The sequence below is a fragment of the Parus major genome, chromosome 14, assembly GCF_001522545.3.
Source record: "Parus major isolate Abel chromosome 14, Parus_major1.1, whole genome shotgun sequence".
In the NCBI taxonomy this organism is placed as follows: Eukaryota; Metazoa; Chordata; class Aves; order Passeriformes; family Paridae; genus Parus; species Parus major.
In genome coordinates this window covers 9,399,645-9,423,827 of record NC_031783.1, presented here as the reverse complement: position 1 = coordinate 9,423,827, position 24,183 = coordinate 9,399,645, and the positions used below count along the sequence as shown (strand labels likewise).

Sequence of the window (24,183 nt, the reverse complement as noted above, 5' to 3'; positions counted from 1 at the left end):
GAGTTGGGATATTTTTCTTGAATTCTGTAGCAATCAGCATTATGCCAGGCCACTGGAAATCTTAATTAACAATATGTTGTCTTCATTTAGGCATTTTAGTTCTGTCCAAAATTACCTGTCTGAGCTGCAGGGTGAGGAATAATTTAGAAGATCTGATTTTTTACAGGCCCCTGAGAATACTTTACAACTTCTGCCTTCTCTGACAAGCAAATAGACAAGCAGCACTGAACATCCTTCCAGATTGGGCAATATTTGTCTTCATCTGCAGCACAGCCAGTGCAAAGGGGCCTAAAGTGAAACCTTAAACGTTTATAATCCCAAATGCATTTGGGATTTTCCCATGATTCCCCAAACACTGTCTCAAAAGTTCAGCTGAAAGAATATGTAGAAACTCTCACTTGTCGTGGCTGCCTTGAGTATTTTAAACCAGTTGCATTAGCCTGTGTTATTTTAATTGTCCCACCTTTTCTTAACCTCATAATCTTTGGAACTTTCATCGCCTTTTCCCAAACTGTTCCAGGTACTTCTCTGTCTGCCTGGACTATCATTCCAGGTACAGGCCTTCATTTATATTTTTGCCTCTCTTTAAGAGACCCAAGCATCACTTTTATTTGTTTACTAGCTAGGTAGCTGTCGTTGTTGCATTATCCATAATGCTTCCTTTATTCCAGACTCTCTGGCATTCTGGTTGCTGAAGTGCATAATATTTTCTTCTGTTATAACCACTGCTTTGGAGAATTTTAAATGCTAATACTGAAGGGTTGTTTTCATGGCCTTTATTTTCCCAGTGGTACACACAAACACACACACACACACACACTTTTCACCTTATCTTCATTTCCTTACATTCCATTATTCCATGTTATGTCCTTCTATATTCCACTATAGGAAGACATAAAGAAGGTAAATGGCTGATCCAAGAGCAGACAAACATGCATTCATTCAAAGCCCCAGGAACAATGAGGGAAAAACGGTCAAAAGCAGAGGATTCGTTTTCTTTATGCTACAAGCAATAGAATTTTGCTCAGGCCTTCCCCTGGTACCACTCATTCTCTGCTGCTTTGTGTTTTCTTATCGCTGTTACCTATTGAACTTCATCTGTTGGATCCAGGTTTTTAGGTACTTAGCATCAGAATTTCTAGGAAACAAAGACTCCTGATATATTGTCCCTGGGATCCCTTGGGAATTTCCTGTGCTGTTCTTTGACCCAGCTGTGTGAGATTCTCCAGTTTCTCCACTGCCATTCACATACACAGTGCAAGTCAGTCCCTGTGTGCCTCCACTTGTGTCACAAAGCAGGCAGGCAGCTCTCCTTAGACTCTTGTATTAAAAGCAGAATTGCCATTTGACAGCAAAGAAGAAGTGTTCCAACCGACTCCAAACAAGAATTCCTCTTTCACCTGGAGCTTTGGGCTTTGTGGTTTTCTGAACCCCAACTCTAGACATAACCCTAACCCTAGGTGGAGCAGTAGAAACCTCATGAGGGTGAAGCTGGTTCCAAGCAGAAAGGTGTGGAGGGAGCCACGTTGTGGCAGTCCTGTGTTCCCCTTGGTATGCTTTTTGTAGCTGCAGAGTCTGTGGAGCTCTGGGCTTTGGTGGTTTTCTGAACCCACGTCTGAACTAATGTCAGTCCCCAGCCAGAGGTGTCCTGTTTATTTCTGAGCTCTTGTAGGATGGACAGTAGTAGATGGGCTGCTAGAAAGGTCTTTCTTATGGCTTTTCAGGGATATCTGAGAGGTGTGGGCTGCACAGCTCTGACAAAGAGATCTGGCTACCAGCTTTGCACAGGCTCTTTTTAAAAAATCATCACTTACATCTTTATTTAATTTAACTGATCTGCAAGATAAATGGTTCAAGATCCATTTTTGTACCTATCATTTCCAGTAATAACCTCATTTTTGCCTTTCAGACATGGCCATGCCCAGTTCCCTTTTGTGGGCTGTTGACATTTTTGGGAGGGTTTACACTCTCTCCACTGTTGGCCAGTACTGGGAGCTGTGTAAGGACACACAGCTGGAATTCAAACGGGTCTCTGCTGTCAAACAGTGCTGCTGGGGAATAGCCTGTGACCATCAGGTGTACACCTACGTGTTCTCAGGAGATGTTCCCATCAGATACCAGGAGGAAACCTATGAGAACCAGGTATGACAGGTACAATACCTCTCACAGCCACTGCTTGGACTGACAGCGCATCCTACATCAGTTGTCTCGGTGTGTTTTTCTCACAAGAGGATTAATAAGTTTTATTTGTTTTCATTTTTTACCAGAAGGTCCTGAAGGGTATATGTATGTGCCAAATACCAGGTTATTCTTGTAGTATTTAAATTCCCAAAGGAGTTACACTTCCCTGCTCCTAGCAAAAGCAATGCCAGTGTGAACTCCAGCTCTGTGTCAGCCATTTCACACTGGAGCATTCACCCTTTTCACCGAGGGGTTTCCATTTCTCCTTTCCTTAGTGACAAATACACAATTCCCCTTAGAAAATGTCCCGTGTAACTTCCAGGCAACAAAGATACATTATCAGAAATATATTATTCTTTTAAAAAATGCTACTTCTTAGTGTTACAAAGACTTCTCTAATAAAGGCATAACTTTCCATTAAAGTACAATGTTTCCAACTTTTTTGCATAGAAGTGTTAAGGTGATCCTTTCTATCTGATGCATTCAAGCTAATATCTTTAAAACAGTATTTTAACGGAAACTTATCAAATTTGCTTTTAAGTTAACCAAAAGTTAATTGGGAGAGAAAATGGATGGATTTTCTTGAGCACATTTCTCTGATTTTTAATGGGCAATAGATTGAATATAAATTGGGAAGACACATTAACTTACCTGCATGGGCAAAAGTACAACAAATTAATTTTATACATTATTTAATACTGATACAGCTTTTCAGCCATTTAAGAATGTTCCTTTTATTGTGTAAACATGTTATTTAAAAATGCAAAATTTAAAGTTTTATTTGTTACTTTAAAACTTTTGTTTTGTTTGTTCTAGGTACTGAAAAACGGAAAACAAAATACTAGAAAGCACAAAAACAAATACTCTACAAGAGCTAACAACAACAAAATTAACCTGAAGTAGTTCGCAGATAATGTGAAAGGCAATTTAGACAGATTTTTAGTAACAGCAAATAATATTTTGTGTAAAAATTACAGATGGATTTTGAACCACTCATTTTCCATGTGCCCTAAAACATAAGACAGTATTAGAGGACAGATTTTGCCAGGATATCTATAGTATGTAGGAGTGTGGGGGGAAAAAAATGGAAGTATAGGTGAAAACTCTTGTGTTATCAGTTCTGTAACTGATTCAAGGTAGATTAGGGAAAAAAATATATCATAAGATCCAGGGTACATTTGCTGATACAGTTCTCTTGACACTGTTCCTGGCAGAGGCAGTGCTGTTTTTCTAGTGCAGACAAGATATGAATCATCTTTCTCTGGGAGTAGATTAGAGCTACCAAGGCTATCCACACAGCATTACCCTAATGCTGCAGTGTCATGGTGCCATACATCACCAAAGAAAAAAGCCCTGTGCCTGGTAAAATATAGCATCAGATGGTCCTGTTTATGTAGCTGAAAATGACTTGGTTGGGACAAGTTCTGCAGTCAGCCCTCCTCTGATACTGAACAAAGCTTCTTCCAAAAGCTGTGTCAGGGAGGGGCTCATGAAGTGAACACTTTCTCATTCACCCCAGGAATTTATTCCTCTTCTGCTCCAGAAAATAAGAAATGTGTCATGACTCCCTGTAGGTGTCCAATGAGATAATGTGATCTCAAACAAAATACTTTATTTATTATTTCTGGCAGCGCTGGAATCCCGTTGGTGGCTTTTGTGAGAAATTACTGCCCAGTGACCGCTGGCAGTGGAGTGATGTGAGCGGGCTAAAACACCAGCAGCTTGATAGTTTCACACTGCCTTCACCACACTGGGAGTGGGAGTCTGACTGGTATGTGGATGAAAATATTGGAGGGGAACCAACAGAGAAAGGGGTAGGTGAACAATACCCAAAAGATCTATTCTGGGAATCCTTAATCTGTAAAATTAAAGAAACTTTAGACGTGTAAAGTAGTCTAAAAATAAAACTTCTTTCTGGGAAATAGCTCAACTCTAATACAGCAGAAAGAAGGATCTTGTTTGAAGGCTTTTGAAGTCTACAGGGGCTTCTGTGGAAGCTTTTTTCTTTTGATCAGGCCACGAAATCCTGGCAACTGAATGCCATTGTTATTTAAGGTCTTTACTATGCAGAAAGTAAAAATGTTTTACTGTGTCTTGTTCTGTGTATATCATCCAGAGGAATTTGGGTATGATTCATAAATCATTTGTGGAATTAGCTGATCTGTTAATCAGAGCTGTAGAGACACACAGAGTGACTTGTGCTGTTACTCTTGTGCAGAATTGCTCTGAGTTATGACTTCAAGCATTCCCTTGATCCTGTTTTTCATACAAGAAAACCTCTGTTTGCAGGGCTGGACCTATGCCATAGACTTCCCCAGCACCTACACAAAGGATAAGAGATGGAATTCTTGTGTCAGACGCAGGAGATGGATCAGATACAGGAGATACAAATCACGGGACGTTTGGGCGAAGGTTCTGGATCTCTTAAATATTAAATAAACTGATTATCTGAAATAATCAATTATAAGTGCAGAGAAGTTAATTTTTTATGACTTCTCTGTAGGCTGGACTTGGATTCCTTCACTTCCAACTTGCTATTCTTGTAAGCATAAGTGGAAGGCTGGGATTTTTCATAGAAACCTGTGGTAAAAAGGTGCCAGATCTCATGGTGATGCAATTAGAGATGGATGTTCAGCTCCTCTGCAAATTTCAGATCAACTTTTTAACTTCCTTTGGTTGTGTGACAAAGCACTCTCGTTCAAGGTGATACCTGCCTTGCATCATTCACAAGCTATGTCCTTTATCTGTGTGAATAACTGTTCTTTAGTAATTGGTGTTCCATATTAAGAACATAAAATTTTTTGATCTTTCAGCTTTCCAATTCTGTATGCACTGTTCTGTGAGTAAAAATTTCCTTTAGTTAGGGTGCAAAACAGACTTCTCCATGCTGTCTTGGCAGCGTTTCCCCTCTCTGCATATGGAGCCCCTGAAGGAGAGGGGGAGTCTCCATCCTCAGCCACTCTAGGAAGTGATACATAATCAAGCTGCAAGACACAAGTTATGCCACCAGCCAAGTCACCTGTTTGCAGTGATTCCTCTCCTCAACCGTGTTTCCCTTTGCTCCAGATTGTGTCCCATGATGAACCAGACCAGCTGCCAGACCCTTTCAATGACATCTCTATTGGAGGATGGGAGATCACGGACGAGCCTCTCGGCCGCCTGTCAGTGTGGGCAGTTTCTTTGCAAGGAAGGGTATGTGTGTGTTTCCTAAGTTTTCTAAAAAAGATTACTAGTGAAAAGGCATTAAACACTTGTAAAGGAAGGCAGAGTTGTTATTGTCTTATATTGGTAAGGAAATGCACTGTTTGTGCATCTGGCAGAGGATGAAGAAATGCTTTGGGACTACATTATGTAACAGCTTGTGTTGTAAATGCAAAGGCTTAGTACCTCTAGGGTTGTTATTTATGCAAGCCTTTAACCTCTATGTACAGGTGGATCTTGAAAACTTGGGCTGAGTAGTATCTTATATCTTGAAAAATGCCTAGAATGCCTAAAATGCCTAGAATGTTCTGACTGTGGTGCTGGGAACCAGGAGAAGAAGCCTTAAAACCTGACAAAGGTTCTAGTGAAGCATTGTGCTGTGCCTTTGGGGTGGAGAGACAGATTCAAGAGTTTTCAAAATGGTTTTCTAAGACTGGAAAGTGGTCACCTCCTGACCTGGCAAGGTGGCATCCAGCTCTGAAATGTTTTAATTTTATTTTTTATTGAAAACTACACATCTTTCTCTGTTGTTGGTTTTAGGCCTCCCATGGGGTCTTCTCTTTTGCTCAGTCCTGTGAAAATTTGATTCTTGTTTTTCTTCCTTCATCCTTACATCATGTACCTGATATTCCTTTGTGTCTAGACAGTTTCTAACTTGTGGCCTCACAGGGCAGAATGTAATACTTTTAACAGATAGCCCAAGCTTTCAGTCACGTTTGGCACTGCCTGGAAAGGCAAACAATCTTGGTTAAATTGTTTAAAATAAAAATTCCCTATTCCTCATACTTTCTAGTAATATGTGACAAGCCTCCCAGTCTACAGGCTTACTCAACTGCCATTGTACAATGCTTTTATTTCCCAAGTGAAAGTCCCTGGGGAGATAAAGTATTTCTAAAAATGATGATTTAGCACTCAGCAGTCATGTTGTGTAGCATTCGTATGACTGCCACACATGCTTTCTGTGTTTGACCTTCCTATTTGACTGTGATCTACAGAAATTGCACCATCCAGGACTAGCTAATGGCTGGATGTCACCAAAGGCTGCACAGTGAATGGAATTTTTCCCCCATATTGTGGCAAGCTCTGTTCAGTGAAAGTGAGGTCAGGCTGTCAGCTAACAGTAACATTTTTGTGTTATGTGTTTGTTCACTCTTGGTTTATATAACATGCCCTGAAATACACTGAAGTGGTTTAAATGTTGAAATATACACAGAACTTGTAGCATTAAGTTACTGTAACCAATCCAGATGCAGTTCCATGATAAAAGCTGCTCTGTAGAACAGCCTCCTCCCTTAGTACATAAGGAAATAGCTTCAATTGCATAATCAACATTTAAAAAAAAAGTACCTTTAAAGGTCAGAGTGCCACACAGTACATAAAAGAATCCTGTTGTTAAAGGAGAGCTATTCTTTCCAGTTTGCCTTTACTCTTGTCTCAATGGTTTCATTGTTGTAGTGATATTATTTTTTTCTTATTTCATTTGTTTTTGTTTTTTTAAACTTGTCTAGGTATGGTACAGAGAAAATGTCTGCCATCACAATCCAGAAGGTTCCACGTGGTCCTTAGTCACCACTCCTGGTGAAGTTGTACAGATCAGCTGTGGCCCCTATGACCTCCTTTGGGCAACTCTCTGGGAAGGGCAAGCTATTGTGAGAGAAGGAATTGATAGGAATAATCCTCAAGGTAAAGTTTGTTAAATCTGTCTGGAAACCACTTTGATTTGTATAATGTTGAATAAAAAACTAACCTACAGTGCCTTCTGGGTTCTGTCTTTTGCAGGAGTTTCCTGGAGTACTGTGGAGTCTCCAAGCTCTGAAAATGGGATCATGCATGTCTCCGTGGGTGTTGATGTGGTGTGGTGTGTTACAAAGGATAGAAAAGTAAGAGGGCTCATGTTCTGCTTTTGCTTTTTTCTTCCCTTTCCCTGTGTGCTGCTCTCAAACTGGAGTGTAACTTGCAGAGGAAGCACTGATCCCCATGGTTTGGGGAATTCTAGTTCCCCTTGCTGTTATGGGAATGCTATGTGGTTTGTGATAGTTAAGTTGAATTTAAGGAAGACTTTTTGCTTTTCTTTTGGAAGGAATTTTCTAAACCCGAATAAGACAGATTTGGCAGGTGGGTGGGGATGTTGGTGGGTATTGGATGAGGAGCCTCTTCTGAAGGATATTAAGTATCAAAATTCAAGTGACTCCTGTTTCCACAAGGAATGAATTTTACATCAAAAGCAGCAGGAGGAGTATCCTCGTCTACACTTTCCTGAATTACGCTGTTTTTTTCTTCCTACTGCAACTGTTCCCTCTTCATCAGCCTTTTAATGCAGGGTTTTGGTTTTTAATTAGCTGAGATATCTCTTATGTGGATGTGTGATTACTTTCTCAGTGGAGTTTTAACTTAGAATGATGGAATGTCTTAGGCTGGAAGGGACCCATAAAGATCACGGAGCCCCATTCCCTGCTCCTTCACACTGAATTCAAAGCCAGGCCCGAACTCTGTGCATGTGCAGCAGTTGAGTTTCTCTGGTGTAGTGAGTCACTACTTGTCATCTGAGCCATGGTAACAGGCTGTGCCCAGCCTGCTCCATCTGCCAGATAAATCCACTGTAATAAATGGAGATAAGCTGGTGCATTTTCCTTCAGATCTGCCACAGCCAGTCAAACATCTTGATGTTATGGGATTCAACCAACAGCTTCTAAGGGAGCTGCTTGCTACTATGACTATGTGGATATATGCTACATACAGAGTGAACTTCTTCCAGCTGCCCAGCACACAGACACTTCCAGATTAATAGTCAGATCTAAGGGGAGACAATTTAAAGAGCTGTACTGCTAAAGACATGCCCCTGACAGTTCTCTCTGGCAGCCCTGCTTCTAGGATTTGAATGTAAGAGCACTATTTAGAAGCCCATTCAGTGTGGTCAAATATAGCCTACATGTTGATAGTAATAGAAAGTATTTTTCCGATAGCTTAAAAGCTAACTCTGTCACAGAAACTCCTACAAAAAAGTCTCCTTTTTTGGCTTTTCTGGCTGCAGGTGGACACACAATGTGGGTACTATTGGGAGAATTGTTTTATCTTTATCTGATAAAGAATCAAGGAAGTAATTGACTTCTTAAGACAATGTGGCAAGTCAGTATTAGAGATTAAGACTAATCCACTAAAGAAACTAAAATCCTGCTAGAGTAGAAGGAGAATAATTTAGACTTTCTGTTGTTGTAGGTGTGGTTTAGAAGAGGAGTGAACTCACATAATCCTTGTGGGACAAGTTGGATTGAAATGGTTGGAGAAATGATGATGGTAACCGTGGGCTTAAACAACCAGGTAAGAGAGCTGGGGAGCAGCTGAGAGGGTATTTACATTCCTCTCTAAAGGGTAATGTTACCTCTAAGGGGTATGTTCCCTCTAGTGCAGGAGCTGTTCACATGTGGTGAGGGCCCTCAGCCAATAGGGCTGGCTGGACAAAAAGGCTTAAACTGCTGGGAGGGAAAATGACTAAGTTCTGCAATTCTGCACCTGAAGGTGACAGCCAGCACGTCTTGTATGGCACACGGAGGTGCAGACTGGTTTTGGTCCAGAATTTTGTTCTGCATCTACAGTGTCAGCATTAAGGAAGAACATAAAAGGAAAACACCATGGCCAGCAGTTTTCTGTGCTCAATTCTGTACCACTGCACCTATTTTGTATCTGATTCCTTCTGCATTCCAAGCCACTTCCTTCACCAAGTCCTTTCCCTCCCTAGGTCTGGGGAATCGGCTGCGATGACAGAGCGATTTATTTTCGTCAAGGTGTCACACCAAGTGAGCTCAGTGGGAAGACGTGGAAGGCAATTGTGTCTGGCAGAGAGAGTGACAGATCTCAGACTGGGAGCTCAACAAGTCTGCTCAGGTACTTCATGAAATACCTGCTCAAGACTTTGTACAGCAAGAGCTTCAATGCTAGGAGATATTTCTTGACATTCAAGGGATACAGACAAGGAGGAGTGGGGAATGCATCTCTAATCATTATGTATGCCAAAAACCATTTGCATTTTTGCCATTAAAATTAACAATAAGCAGCAGTTGTTGCACTCAGAGAAGAATCTGAAGCTCCCACATTGGAATTCACTGCATGCCTGCAGTAAAGCATGTTCCTCTGGGCTTTATTATCACTATCTGGAACTAGTCTCTTATTAATAAGAGAAGATGTTGTTTATGATATACCATGAAGGAGTGTCAACTCCACTTAGGAATTACTCTTCCTGAGTGTCACTGTACGTTTCTTTTCCTAGGGAGCTTAAATCAGTTACTCCCCCTGCCTGCTGGCCTCTGGGCTGTACCACACATGCCAGTGGATCTGACTTGTTTGAGCCAGAGTGTGTGCTGAGAAGTTCCCTTTAGCAAAGACAAATCATAAAGTTAATAATGGGCTTTAAAAAATCCTATTTGTTATTTTTGTTATTTCATATTCAGAAAATGGGATGTTTTCCCGAGAGTTGTAGGTAACCAACACCACCAATTATTTGAAAAGATCAATAGAATTCCTCATATGTTTCAGATTTACTAGACTCATAGTTTTGCTAGATTTGTATTGGACCCTTTCCTCTGATGATAGAATTTGACATTTAAAAGAGAAGTCTGCTGTTCCTCTCCTTCAGTGAAATACTGTCAGTTTCTGTGTGTCTGCAATCTAAGGCCTGTGCTGATTTACAATGCTTTGGATGATAATTAATTATCTATTTGTCCTTCAGTGCTGGCTGTTTCTTTACTGATGATATTCAGAACCAAACAAGCGCGGTCATTCAGGGTGATGCAGATCCTTCCTCTGATACAGAGCTCCCCGGCGTGCCCTCGAGCCCTGCCAGCACTGCCCTGCTGGGAGCTGCAGCTGCTGGGAATGGCCCAGCCAGCCAGGCTGAAACATCTGCACAGCTGCCTGTGGATCCTCTGCACTCTGAGCAAGGAGAAGCCACTGCTGCTTCAGCTAGTAATGAGAAAGATAACCTTGAAATGAATAAATCTCCTGGAAACCCAAATCCTTCTGCAGAACTGCAGTGGATAAACATTGACTTGAAGGAGGCTCAGAAGCATCCAGTGCTCTCCGTCAGCAGCTTTGCAGACACATCCAGCCTCTCTTCCCTGGGCGTGTTCTCGGTGGGAGCTGAAGAGCAGTACGGAGCCGATGAGCACCCTCTGTGGGCCTGGGTGTCTGGGGGAGGCTGTCTGGTAGATCTGCACAGCCCACTCAAGTGGTTCACTGCTCCATCAGGTACTGGCCAGTCACCACAGCACACCCCAGTTCCAGTCACAGCTCAATACACTCTTTAGGAGAAATGCTGGTTTGGTTTTTTCTGTGCAAAGCCATGGTGCAAAACTTGTGCTAACCCACTTTTTCTTACTGCAGTTTGTTTTTGGTTCATGTCTGAGCATAGTGCTGCAGTATTTAGCTGTAGAGCACTTGGGGCTTGAGATAAGTAAATGCAAAAGTGATATTTTCTCTTGAGTTCCTGTAGCAATTTTGTAAAGTAATCTGTGCTGGATCTACATCTCATTTTTAATTGTACTGAAACTGCAGCTTTGGGCAAAACAGATAATATCACTGAGCAGTAACAGGAAGGAGTGAAAAGGGCTCTCTTGGGAGATGCAGATGCAGGCAGTAACTGCCTCACTCTGCCATTCCTACTGAAGTGTATAAAATAAACCATGGACTGTGGCATCCCAGTATTTAATGGACTAACTTATGATGCAGTATATTATCTAATTATCTTGCAGTTCAGTGACAAAACCCTAATTTTTATAAGGTTATGGCTTTAAAAGCCTCTATATAATCATCTAGTGATCCTATTTCTATGTATCATTTATGAAGTTTGGCTGTAATACATTGATTCCAAATTATAATCATTATAGAAATGGTGTTAGACTGGATCGATCCAGTCTGGTGTTCAAAGGAGCTCAGTGTTTTACCTTCCACAGAGCTGTACTCAAAGCTCACTGGAGTTTATTTGGTTTGGTTCTGTCCTAGGTTTGTCATCATCTGTGCAGTCTCTCTCCCTGTCCATCACTCCTGCACAGACAGCAGCATGGAGGAAGCAGATTTTTCAGCAGCTCAGTGAAAGGACAAAGCGGGAACTGGAGAATTTCAGACACTATGAGCAGGCTATTGAGCAGGTAAGCAGTGAGGACATTTCTCTCTTCCAAACACATCTGGGAGTCAATAATACATTCCTGACATACTGATTTGAGCTTACTGTCAGCTTTATATTCTTGCCCTTACTTCTGTCTATGACAACTTTCCTGGATTATTAATATCTGAGCTCCCTGTGGGAAATTAACAGCTTGTCAAACATGGAGCAGCAGTATTCATCTAAAAGCATTATCAGATAGTTTTATTTAGGAAGAAACAAAGTATTGGTCAGCATTATTTGGTACTGTGAGACCTCAAATCCTCAGAGAAATGGTTGCAACAGCACAACATTGTATGAATTATTCCACCACAAGATGAGGCATCTTAATTGAAGCAGTGACTCAAGTAGGTGAGCTTCCCTCTCTGTGGCCATTAGGACTAATTTAACTTGCGTAAATAAATGCTGCAAACGTCAATGGCAGCACATAAATAGCAGCAGTTTTGTTTGATGTTCCCTTTGTTATGACTCCTTGGCTCTTTTCAGATTCATTCATATTTTTGGTCCCTTCATTGCTAATTGCCAAATGACATCTGGAATTATTTGATTAAAACCACTTGGAGTCCAGGGCTTTAATGAAGTTTAAAAAAATTATGTCAAAAGTTTTTAAACTCCAAAGAGAGGTTGTATTATAACAAGAACAAACTTGAGTCAATTACTGCCTGTGTCCTACTGCATGCTTAGTTAGTACTGTTGTATGCATGCTACTTCAGTATCATTTTATCTATTTTTATGAGTTTTCATACTCTGGTACACTCTGTATGTGGATGTGTGATACAGGTGTATGAATGTGTGATGAGGTGTGATACAGACTAACCTGCAGCAGACACAACTTGTGGGCACGAAAACAGCATTTGGGAGAAAGAAACAGTCATGCAGTTTCTTTATTCCTGTGATTTTGTGTTTGCCTTGCAGTCAGTTTGGGTTAAAACTGGAGCTTTGCAGTGGTGGAGGAACTGGAAGCCTCATAAGTGGATGGACGTTCGAGTTGCACTGGAGCAGTTCACTGGGAGTGATGGGATGCGTGACAGCATCCTGTTCATCTATTACATGTACCATGAGGAGAAAAAGGTGTGTTCAGCTGCAGACTTCTGGGAGAGCTGCTTTTGGCAAAGGGAAACAGTTTCTTTAAAGGAGGCAAATTATGGCATGCCACTGTTCTGAGGTTTGGGAACCAAGTCAAAGGTAACCCCAGGTACCAACAAACAGCATGCAGGCTTTTCTGAGCTGTGTTAAGGCTGTGTCAGAAATACCCAATCATAAACCACTCACAGTGCTTAAACCATCAGTTCTGCACTAGTTTGGAATTCTTCTTGAAGTTCAAAGTGCTCTTGATTGTGAAGAGCCCAGCTTGGCTGGACAGGATCCTTCCAAGTAGGGTTAATGCCTGCAGGCAATAAGAATCAGAGGTAGGGCATGACTGGAAATTGAGTCCCATTCCCTCTGTGCCAAGAATTGATTCTTTGCTGTCCTTGGCAAGAACGCCTTGTTTGTAGACCTGAAGTGTGAAAATGCTGGCTCTGGGGAGGGTTTGCCATAGTCACAGGATTTTTTTCTCTTGTCTTAGTACATCCATGTGTTCCTGAATGAAGTGACCATTATAGTTGAAGTGCTGAATGAAGCCAAGCACTCCTTTGCACTCTACACACCTGAGAGGACGAAGCAGCGATGGCCAATCCGCCTGGCAGCCGCAACAGAGCAAGAAATGCATGACTGGGTAATTCTGGGCATCTCTCATTTCAAGCTGGCAATGTCTGCAATACAACACAGAAGCCAGTCTCTGAAATGTCAGCATTACACTTAAACTCTTGAGGCTACTCAGCTGTCTTTTAAGTTTAGGTATTTAAACCATCTGATCAAACATATTTAGAGGCACCTGAAGCTTATTATCTCCTCTGAAGTCTGCTTGCTTTCTGGTGCTGCAGTTATCCACAGCAACACCAATATTGTTTTTCATTCTATTCCTATCTCTGGATATAGATTAGAGTAGGAATGAGTTAGGAGTTGAATTAAGTTATTGTGTTCTTCTGCTTTGGTAGAAGAACCATTCTCTGTTGTCACTGTTCTAGAGTCTTTTGTACAGGCAGACAGGCATAGATACACTGGAGCAGGGGCAAACCTGAGAGATGCTTCATCCTGATCAGCTCCTGCAAACCACAGCAGTTCCAGTGGTTGTATAATAATTTCTGAACCACTGAATTCTAGTGCCTTTTGAGAAAAAGCTGCATATTCACTTTGCTGATTTGCAAGAACATGCAGAGGTAAAATTTTGTTTTACAGTACTGAGCATCTCTATGGAAATTTTTGTTCTCACTGTAAATGGAAGCTTTTTTTGCTTCTTGTTTTGTAGCTGTCTTTGCTGAACATGTCTTGCTGTGAAAGCAGACGGATTCAAGGCCCTCCTTCTCACCATGCCATTTGGTCAGTTACTTGTAAAGGAGACATCTTTGTTAGTGAGCCAAGTCCTGAGCTGGAGGCCGGACCCCAGCTGATGCCGTGTGATCAAATGTAAGAGGCCTCTGAGGTTATTCTTTCTGCATGGGATGCCATCCAGCAAAGAATGTCCTGTCAGTTCAGTGGCTTTGATGGGCTGTTGGAGTGTGCAGAACACTGCAGATGTCTTACTGACAGGGTTAATGGCTGCCTTTCTACTCATGATTGCACGTGAAGAAATTCACCAAATCATATTTTAATTCTCAGATGCTGGAGATACCCTTGTGATTTCAAAAGCCTTTCTCACTGAAATCCCATTTTTTGTCATTGCATCTTTAATGTCATAAAAGATAGCCTAAACTGAAAGTAAATCTAATCGCTGTGATTGGAATATAATTTGAGCTTTCAGTTTTATCTGAGTCAAGAAATTCAAAATTCTCAGTCCTCCACAGACACTGCAGTACAGAAGCAGTTTCTCAACAGTTTTTATGACAACTGTGGCAACATGGTACTGCAAACCCCTCAAGCAGAACAATACCATCTGCTTTTTGGTAGCTGTTCAGAGGGAAATGCTTTCAACTGGCAGCTGCTTTCCCTTGCAGGTTACGCAGTAGTTGGACAAGTCGAGCAGAGAAGGTGGCCTGTGCTGAAGATTATCGGGTTGTTGGTGGGAAAAGCACACATTCCTGAAGGATGTGGTGTTGAGTACAGTGTCCTTTTCCTGGCAGGTTCTGGCGGCAGGTGGGAGGTCACCTCCGGCTGATCGAGAGCAACAGCCGGGGCGTGGTGTGGGGCGTCGGCTACGACCACACAGCCTGGGTTTACACTGGTGGATACGGAGGTGGCTTCATCCAAGGTACAGCTTGGGAGTGAGAAACAGAATCATCAGTGGCTGCTGGAATTAAAATGTAATGTCTTCGAGCTTTAGCTTTACTCTAATCCACATTGTTTATTCCTCACAGGACTGGCCAGCAGTGCTGATAACATATATACACAGTCAGATGTGAAATGTGTTTACATCTATGAGAACCAACGGTGGAACCCTGTCACTGGATACAGCAGCAGGTTATTTATGCTATTTATTCCATTAATTTACTTCAATACTACAACTGTCAAATTAAAAAAATAGCTTTGTTCTAGCTTTTTGGAAGAGTTATTACACTTACTCTATCTTCAGTCTCCTCCAACATTCATAGTTAACCTATGATGGAAAGAGCAATGTTTCTCAATTTTCTAATTTGTAATTATCCATTCAAATACGGCAAAACATTGCAGATTTGTGCTTTGTGATTGCACAAAGTGTGCCTACTTGCAGTATCTTTCACTGTTAAGGCCAGACAGAAAAGTAATTAATATCTATATATTCATATACATATTGTGCTAAATACACTGGGTCCTTGAATAGCATATTTGAGCAAAAGTATTGAAAAATATATATCAACATATATGGGATTCACACTCCAGTTTTAAATGGTAGCGAGGAATATCACTACAGAGAAAAATTTACATAATCCTCAAGTTTGGTATGACTGGAAGCAATTGTACAGATTCTTTCCCATTGTGCTCACCACACACATGATATTTTTAAATAAGGAGATTAATGATAGCAGTGTTTTGTGTGTGAAAGCAGGAAGTGCTACAAAATGGATTTTCTTCCCTCCCCTTTTAAACTCCCTGTTATAAATGACCTTGCATTCCTTGTGCACTGTTCCACCACCAGAGGTCTGCCCACAGACAGATACATGTGGAGTGATGCTTCTGGCCTGCAGGAATGCACAAAGACCAACACCAAGCCTCCTTCTCCACAGTGGTCTTGGGTAAGTTTTGTCTTACAAATTTTTTTACAAAGGAGTCCAGGCTTAGCAAGTAGGCTACAAGACTTCAAGGGGCCCAGATTTTCTTCTGGGATTTGTTGTAATATTTAACCTTGTTTTCCCCATTCATAACTAGCAATAATCTTCCATAGTCAAAAGAATGTTAGGCACTGAGTGGGGTTTTTAGTTTAATATTACTTAGATTCTTTTCTCTTCAGCTGAATTAAAAAGATTTGGGAACTTCTGTATGTATTCCAAGTATTAGAAGGTTTCTAACAAGTCCCTGCTCTCCAAAAGGTGGAGGTAAATAGAAGAAGAGGTGTTTATGATACATTGGGTATTGATTGTTATTCCCAATGTCCCCATTTGCCCACAGGTCTCGGATTGGTACATTGACTTCAGCCCAGCAGGCGGCACAGACCGGGAGGGCTGGCAGTATGCAGCTGACTTCCCAGCGTAAGGAAACTCCTCTTCTACCAGATCCCAGACTCCAGTCCTCACTCCTTCTCATTTCTGGTTTGCACATTAACTGCCCTTTGACAAGGACACAACACTGCCTCATTCCCCCCATTTTTGTGGGCATGCTGATATTTGCAGGGAGGGAGGACAGCAAAGTGAACTTGGCAAACTGTCACTTGAAGAATTTTCAGATCAGCAGGGGTGCCTGGTGGGCAGATGGGGGCAGTGCTCTCAGGCTGGCACTGACACTGGAGATGCTCTGACATCCTCATGAACATCATTTAAATCTGTTTTGGTAGGTCCTACCATGGCCACAAGACAATGAAAGACTTTGTCCGACGGAGGCGCTGGGCAAGGTGAGGAACCTCAATATAAATAAGTTTTGAACTTGAATAATTGCTCACTAAGTCTACTTTAGTTATGAGGTGAAGAGTCTTGTCACCCAATCAACAAAAGAAAAAGTAAAGAAACCTGAAATAAATAACCCAGCAGAGAAACTGATGATCTTTAGCATTATGTCTCTAACTGTAAGTCTCTGTGGGTAGTTACCCTATTGGATTTTGTGGGATCTGTAGATAAAAGTCAGACAGTTCTTCTCTATATCTGATTTTCCTTATGATAAATGATTAAGGAATAGTAGACACTGTGTGTATCAGTACATATTAGGTCACTTGTAACTGCTGGTAATAGGTCTTTTATATTAATAGTTTCGACTTACGAATTCCACACACTCTGGGCCACATATAGCCCAGCCCCATTTCAGTCAGAGGAAATGTCCAGGTGGAACCTGGAAAACAGCCACTGTATTTTATAAGATGGAGAAGTCTGTGCATTCCCTGTTTTTCCAACTTTTCTATGCTTTCTATACTAGAGCATCTATTATCTGTGCTAATTAATTGCTGTGAACTTACACACTGCTGGGTTTGGTATTGATGCTACAAAGTATTTTGCCCTTTGTACAAAGCTTTGAAGTGAGGTTCTGAAGCATCAAAAGTGTTACTTCACAATATACAGCAAAACAAACCCACTAAATCAAAATGGTGAATTGAAATAAAATAAGCAACCTGAGAAACACCTCTAGTCTAAACACTTCCTCTTGTTTTAACTGTCAATTGAAAATTGAAAACAAATAGGGAATCACTCAGGGTTGTTTTTTCAGAACTGGAAAACAGAGGAATTTCCTGATTTTTTTTAAGACATTCTTCATCCACAAAATTACTGTGGTGATGATAGAGTCTAACATAATTTCCCTAATAAACAGCACTACTTCAGTGCAATTTCCACAGAAAAAGTACACAAAGTCCCAGCATGACTTATCAAGTCTGTCAGTTAGAGCTGCTTTACCTCTGCCTACCTCAAGATGCTACATAACTTTTTAACAGACCAACCAAAAAAGAATTGCAAAGTTATTCCTTTAACCAAGATAGAGGAACAAATGATCTGGGTATGGAGTTCTTTCTGCAATTTATTATCCTGCTGTTTTCCAGTGCATCTGAGAGAGCTATGGAGCAGTGTAGCACCAGTTGCAGACTTCTTGGGTGGTCTTGGTTTTATAAAGTAACTTAAAAAAAAAACCAAACAACACAAGCTTTGAGAAATCAGTACTAGTTGAAACTTCAAAACCTAATGCAAAACATGGTTGATTGTTAAAAACCTCTTTCAAATTAAAAATACTGATATTTAATGAAAAACACTGCCTAATGAAAAGACTTTAGGACTGAAAGTCAAAAATAGACTGGGAAACCAGTTATAGAAAGTATATTTCTGACAGGTTTGGGTTTTTTCTGCTCCAGAAAATGTAAGATAGTCACCAACGGGCCATGGCTGGAAGTGCCTCCTGTTACCCTGTGGGACATCTCCATAATTCCCAGTTCAGATGCAGATGATGAAGAAGCAGTAGCACTGTGGGCAATCAGTGACAAAGGAGATGTGCTCTGCAGGCTTGGAGTGACACAGCAAAATCCAGCTGTAAGGCTCCCTCTTTGTTTTTACTGCTTATTGATGTATTTAATGTAATATGCAAGTACACACAATCACACAGGTACCTCTCTCAAAGCACCTCGATATTTTTCATCCCTTTGTGTCCCAGATTTGGAAGTCCCTGTCCATCAGCTATAGCACAGTTTGCTGCCCATGTTCCTTACAATAGTGCTTCTCTTGCATAATCTACCTGAGCTTCTGCCATATCACCTGCAGGAGCCTCTCTCAGCTCCTGGCCATCTTCTCATGAAGCATTTTAGTTCCACTTTCTGCACTGGCAGCTTAGTTCTTCCTTTTTTGTTTGTTTTTTGAAATTGTTGATAACAGGTGTATCCCACTTAAAGGAATTGCTGAGGAACAGACTCTCTGAAGCATGGTCTCAGTCTAGTGCCTCTTGATACCAGTAGGATAAAAACCAGGATAAACTTCTAAGAAAATACTTCAGTAGAATGTGGAGAAAAACTACAAGAAAACAAAAAATACTTACAATTTTTTTTTCCTTTCTGATCTGTAAGGTGGTACAGCAGTGAGACCTGGAATACTGTGTCTGGAATCTGAAATGCCACACCATTTGACTTTTGTGAGGAGTTAAAAAAAAAAAAAGGCTCTATTCCAGTTGTTCAGAGACATGCAGATGCCTGAAATGCAGTGATTTTAATAGAAAAGGCCCTTCATTGTCCAACTTAATGATTTTCAAAGAGTTGTATATCCAAATATATTTGAGGATAGGCAACCTCATTTCTGTTCAGTTGTAAAGTTATAGAAGGTTTATTCTCCAGAATATTTTTCACTATGTCAGTTTTTTCTTATTTGGCAATCAACAATATTTTTTCATGGAAATTTTAACCACTGCTTCACAATTCACCTCCCTGATTTGTTAGGGAACATCCTGGCTGCATGTGGGAACAGATCAGCCCTTCATTTCCATCTCCATTGGAGCATTTTACCAAGTGTGGGCCATTGCTAGAGATGGTTCTGCCTTCTACCGGGGTTCAGTGTCTCCAAACAAACCTGCAGGTAAGAACTTGTACTTTATCTTTTGCTCTGCTCCACTGCCATGTCTGAAAAAGTTCAGTCTGTTTCCCAGCCTTTCCCACTGCTGTGCAAAACAGTGCATACAAATAATACAATAATTATAGCAGTTAATTTGCTATGCACTTGTGTAACTTAGTGTTCATTTGTAAAAAACAATCTGTTAAAAAAATATGAAGCGTGATGTCATTCACAGCTTTCCTGCACAGCAATGTATTTCAACTGCAGACATTTCCATGGCTAATTGTATTTTTTCAATGCTTAACCCAAGATTTTTGACCTTTAGGTGACTGTTGGTACCACATCCCTTCACCTCAAAAACAGAAGTTAAAACAAGTCTCAGTAGGACGAACATCTGTGTTTGTCTTGGATAAAAATGGTAAGGATTTAAAAAACTATTAAGTGCTACAAAAAGTACATCAGTCTATACCAGACTGATTTAAAAAGGAGATGCAAAGTTAGAACTGCACGGATGATTACTGCTGCTCCAAAGGGAGTAATATTTCATATTGAAGGATCTGGAGTAGCAGTGCGCTTTATTGGTGCTTCTGAAGGTTGGTTGTTGTTATATTTGATAGTGCCCTGGGTAACAACAATCCAGCATCTGTGCTCTGTGGGGGGGAGACACAGATGAACGTCAGAGAATTGCATGGCTGGGTTTTGTCTGGAATCCTGCTCCAAAACAGATAAATCATGAAGCACCTTTTGTACAAGAAACAAGCCTTTAACACCAGATTCAGAAAGCTTAATCTCATTTGCTTTTGTTTTCTAGTGCTTAGTTCTTTATATGAACACTTTTCTTACAAAACAGAGTATTTGCTATTTTTATAAACAGTAACTATAGAAATACAAATTCCAAATTGGGAACTTCATTTTGTCCATCTCTCTCACATATTAGCCAAAACTGCATTTCCCCAGAACACAGAAAGAATTAATTCCCGATTTATGTTGTCTACAGCACTTCAGACAAACAGCCATGCTGGGCTGTAACCAGCACTCTTTGTTTTACAGGCAATCTTTGGTACAGGCAGGGTATCACACCCAGCTACCCTCAAGGATCTACGTGGGATCATGTATCAAATAATATCCGTAAAATGTCTGTAGGGCCCCTGGACCAGGTGTGTATTAAGCTTCTTTGTATCTCATTAGTTTATTAAAAATTATGTAGGACATACTTTAGTAATTATATGTTCTTCAGCCTTAGTTTTGTTTATTGCACAAAATGTTGGTCTAAATGCTGGAATGTGATAGCAAGAGAAAAGTTAATACCCATGAAATAGTGATACTGCCAAGCCCTCTGCTGCAAACTGCCTCATTAATTTTTTTTTCTATTTTTTTTAACAAGGCTATATGTTTTAACAAGTCTTTTCATATATTTAATCTCTTTCCTGCCAAGTCTTATCTGGCAATGTTTTAATTATAACACTGCTCTATAGTTTGTTTTGGTTTCTCTCTGCCTAAATTAGAGTATTTTAAGCCTAGTGAAGAAGACTGATTTTTTGAAAGGGATCAGACAGAGATTTCACATCTGGGAAGAGCATCACATTTTACTGCCTCTCTCTGCTTCTTTGAGGTGTGGGTGATAGCTGACAAAGTGCAGGGCAGCCACAGTCTGAGCTGTGGGACCGTCTGCCACCGGACTGGTGTCCAGCCCCTGGAACCTAAGGGCCTCTCCTGGGATTATGGTATTGGGGTAAGTGCTGGGGGCACAGAACTGCCTGAAGTGGTACATCCCAATGTCTGTGGGCTCTCAGAGAAAGGGAAGTGCCATCCTGCCTGGCTGGCTTGCATTGGAAAGCTTGGATATATCTGCAGGAAACAGACATTTTCCTTCAGGTTTAGGTTCTTTTTTGAAGTTACTATAATGGGCTGTGCAGTCGTAGCTGGGAAGTTGTTTATTTGCATTTGATAAGTATTCATCTTAAATAGGTAATTTAAAACCTACAGTGGAAAAACTAGTGGAGTAAGAGCCATTTAAAAAAAAGTGGATTCCTTCTTGGTCTGCACATGATTATTCTTCATTGTTGTACTGTGTAATAATCTGAGTGTTTTGAGAAAGGCTATTTCAAGGTTTTGTCACCTTTTAAGTTTGTGGAATATCTGCAGTGGCTCTGTTATGAATGCCTGACCCTACTAATCTCAATTCCCCATGACAAAAAACAATCCTCAAGTTTACCACCTCTATAACTCCCTGTCAGGGAGGTCTACTGTGTTTTGTTTCATTTTACAAGGAGCCTTTTTTCTGATTCATCCCAGAGCAGGGTTACTTTCCTCATGAACAAACAGTATAAACTAGCAGTGTACTTAAAGCATCACATCATGTACAGCAGTGACAGGGTGATGTTTCTTTTTTGAATTTCTGTATCCCTTTTTCACAGGGTGGGTGGGAGCACATTACAGTCAGAGGAAATGCAACAGAAGCAGCTCGGGGTGCCGTGCCTGACACCGCCGAGGAAAACCCAGCAACATCAAAGGAGGGAGAAGATGAGAGTAAAGGGAAAACAGAACACTCTAAGACCCCTCTGATGGTCAGTGAAAGTCAAGAATTGGACAGATATTCTGTAAACTGTTAGATTGTTGCCATCTATGTGTTGCTAACAAGCAGCAGACGATAGTTTAAAAAGAAAGAAATGTCTACTGCTTGGAGAGAGAAACATGACATTTTTGTGCTACTAATATGTTTGACTGAACTGGACTTTGCAATGGGGTATTTTAAGTACTGAATCCTTCTAATTCATCTTGTGTAAAATGTGACTTGATAGATTTCATAGTTTTGTCAAAGCAGGCAAGGTTTTTAACCAGTGTATTTCTGACCTTTTACCATAGCTGCTACACACCATACAAATGTGAATATTTGCACCGATTATCACTGCAATTACTTCTTCTTTTTATGCTCCCTACATTTCTCTCATATTCACACATCTTGCACACTGTCTTTGAGATTCATCTCTGAGTACAGATGATGTTTCAATTTGAATCAACTGCAGGCAAACACAGCTGGTCCTGTTTGTGGAGTCCTTACACATGCACAGAGCTCTGATCATGGGAAGGGCTCCGTGTGTAAGGGTGGACTTGGGTCAAGCTGTTCTTGCTCCCATCAGCAAAATCAAATTCTGTACAACTCTGCTTAGGCTGCAGTTACCAGGCAGTGCCCATTTTCGTTGTCTTTGCTCACAGTGAGCAGTGGGTTAATCAGGCAGCAAAACCCCTGGTTTCAGGAAGCCACAGTCCTGGTCAGTCGGGCTCAGCGATGTCTCGCTCTGAACTGTCACTGCAAGTGCTGGGAAATCGTGTTCTGCCTTCAGCTGAACTGAAACTGGGATAACTGAGGTACACAGATGCCTATGGAAGGAGGCTGGAAGGCACCAGACTCTGCAGGTGTTCAAGATCACTGTAAATTATGCTTTCATACTGTAGAAGTCAAGGGAAGGTCTTAATTTCTTACTTTACAGTGGTAGGAATGTAGGACTGATAGCAGTAGAGTTTGCCAGTGTACACTGATGGCAGTTCAGAATGAAGCTCTGCTCTTCATTTTGAGTAAGTGATTTATTTATTCATCCCTTTTTCCACTGTGAAACCACTTTCTATTCTCAAAAAAAGTTTTCCTGACTTACTTATCATAATTGGACACTTTACATTAATTTCTCTTCTCTGTGTGTGACTGTATATGAAGCTATTTTTATATGATGAGCAGTTTGGTGTGGTCTCAGTACTGTATTTGTAGAAGTAAAACTTATGTTTGCACGTATTTGGTATTTAATGCCAAGGAAAACACTGTTTCCAAGTCCAAATGTGAATGAAGATTGAAGATGCTTTACTGTTAAAGAAAGAACCTGTTGATCTTTCCAGTATGTGATTAAATTTCTGGTTTATACATACATTGTGGGAGACCCATAAATAATGTGTTGCATTAATTACCATAATAGGTTTTGCATAACTTGCACAGTATCTTGTCCAAATAAATAACGTTATTACTTGTATTTTTAGAGAATTATTAGGATTGTATTTTTCTCTGCATTGTATCAAGATTTTTCCTTTTAATAGTCAGTGTTTACATCTTCAACAATCAACCTGATTGCATACAATAAGCTTTATAATGTACCTTTGCATTTTTCCCTACATTGCCAAGTTTCACTTACTTTACTGTAAAGAGCTGGGTTTAAGTGAAAAAAAAAAAGTTTTAAGTTGTTTATGTTTGAGTACTAAGTATTTGCCTTCTAAATATTATTTAGAAAATTATTTCATGAAAAATTATAATGTCATTGTTGTGGCTAGTTAAAATATGAAAAAGTGACTTTAAACTGAAGCAATTTTGAAAAATAAAAGTAATTTATCAGGAAAAAAAGGCTTCTTACAAAATCCCTTTTGACATATCCAAGAACACAGCACTTTGCTACAAAGTACCACTGTGGAACTAGCAGTTGTAATTCCATAAAAATGCCTGTCCTCAGCCTCACTGTGCCTTAGGAATGGCAGTGTTCAGAGAAGGGGTCTAGAAAGAACTAACTTTCACCTGCCTCCTTGGCTGCTGTATTTACAGCTACATATATATATATGATGTGTCATTTTGGGCATAATATTTGAAATGCCTCTGGTTGCAGAAAGTCAAAAATAGGCCCAAGCCCAAGCAAAAATGCCCAAGCATTGAACTCTGTATGTTTAGGAGCAATACCAGCATACTTGGTTCTTAAACTGCAATCCTTCATCAACAGCACTGTTAAAATACTGGATTTTAAACTTGCTGGTTCCCTGTTTCCACCAATGAAATCAAACACCAGTTCAAACATAACTATCCCACAGAAGCATTCCAGGGATGTTTACTAGCTGGAAACTCTCAGATAATGACGAAGAATCCTACAAAAAAATTACCATAATCTACAAATGCTTGGTCATCACTTCCTGTGTGACACACAGAGCCACAGTTTGCAC

The 24,183-nt window shown here is 40.5% G+C and overlaps 1 protein-coding gene across 2 annotated transcripts; it reads left to right on the top strand.

Annotated features, from left to right (window-relative positions):
• Positions 1-23,589, top strand: TECPR1 (tectonin beta-propeller repeat containing 1). Of its 2 annotated transcripts, XM_015642478.2 has the most exons (24): positions 789-2,142; positions 3,813-3,995; positions 4,471-4,593; positions 5,248-5,373; positions 6,891-7,065; positions 7,162-7,262; positions 8,599-8,700; positions 9,119-9,264; positions 10,106-10,623; positions 11,377-11,522; positions 12,452-12,607; positions 13,104-13,253; positions 13,887-14,044; positions 14,698-14,825; positions 14,932-15,034; positions 15,690-15,786; positions 16,160-16,239; positions 16,542-16,598; positions 18,036-18,210; positions 19,104-19,239; positions 19,541-19,633; positions 20,266-20,372; positions 20,828-20,947; positions 21,633-23,589. In XM_015642478.2, exons 1-24 carry the CDS (start codon positions 1,912-1,914, stop codon positions 21,825-21,827), a joined length of 3,606 nt encoding a protein of 1,201 aa, XP_015497964.1. In that variant the 5' UTR covers positions 789-1,911; the 3' UTR covers positions 21,828-23,589. The 2 variants fall into 2 exon arrangements, with proteins under 2 accessions (XP_033373897.1, XP_015497964.1); XM_033518006.1 differs by lacking the exons at positions 18,036-18,210; positions 20,828-20,947; positions 21,633-23,589 and having other exon boundaries at positions 1-2,142; positions 20,266-20,367.
• Positions 23,590-24,183: the final 594 nt, after the last annotated feature.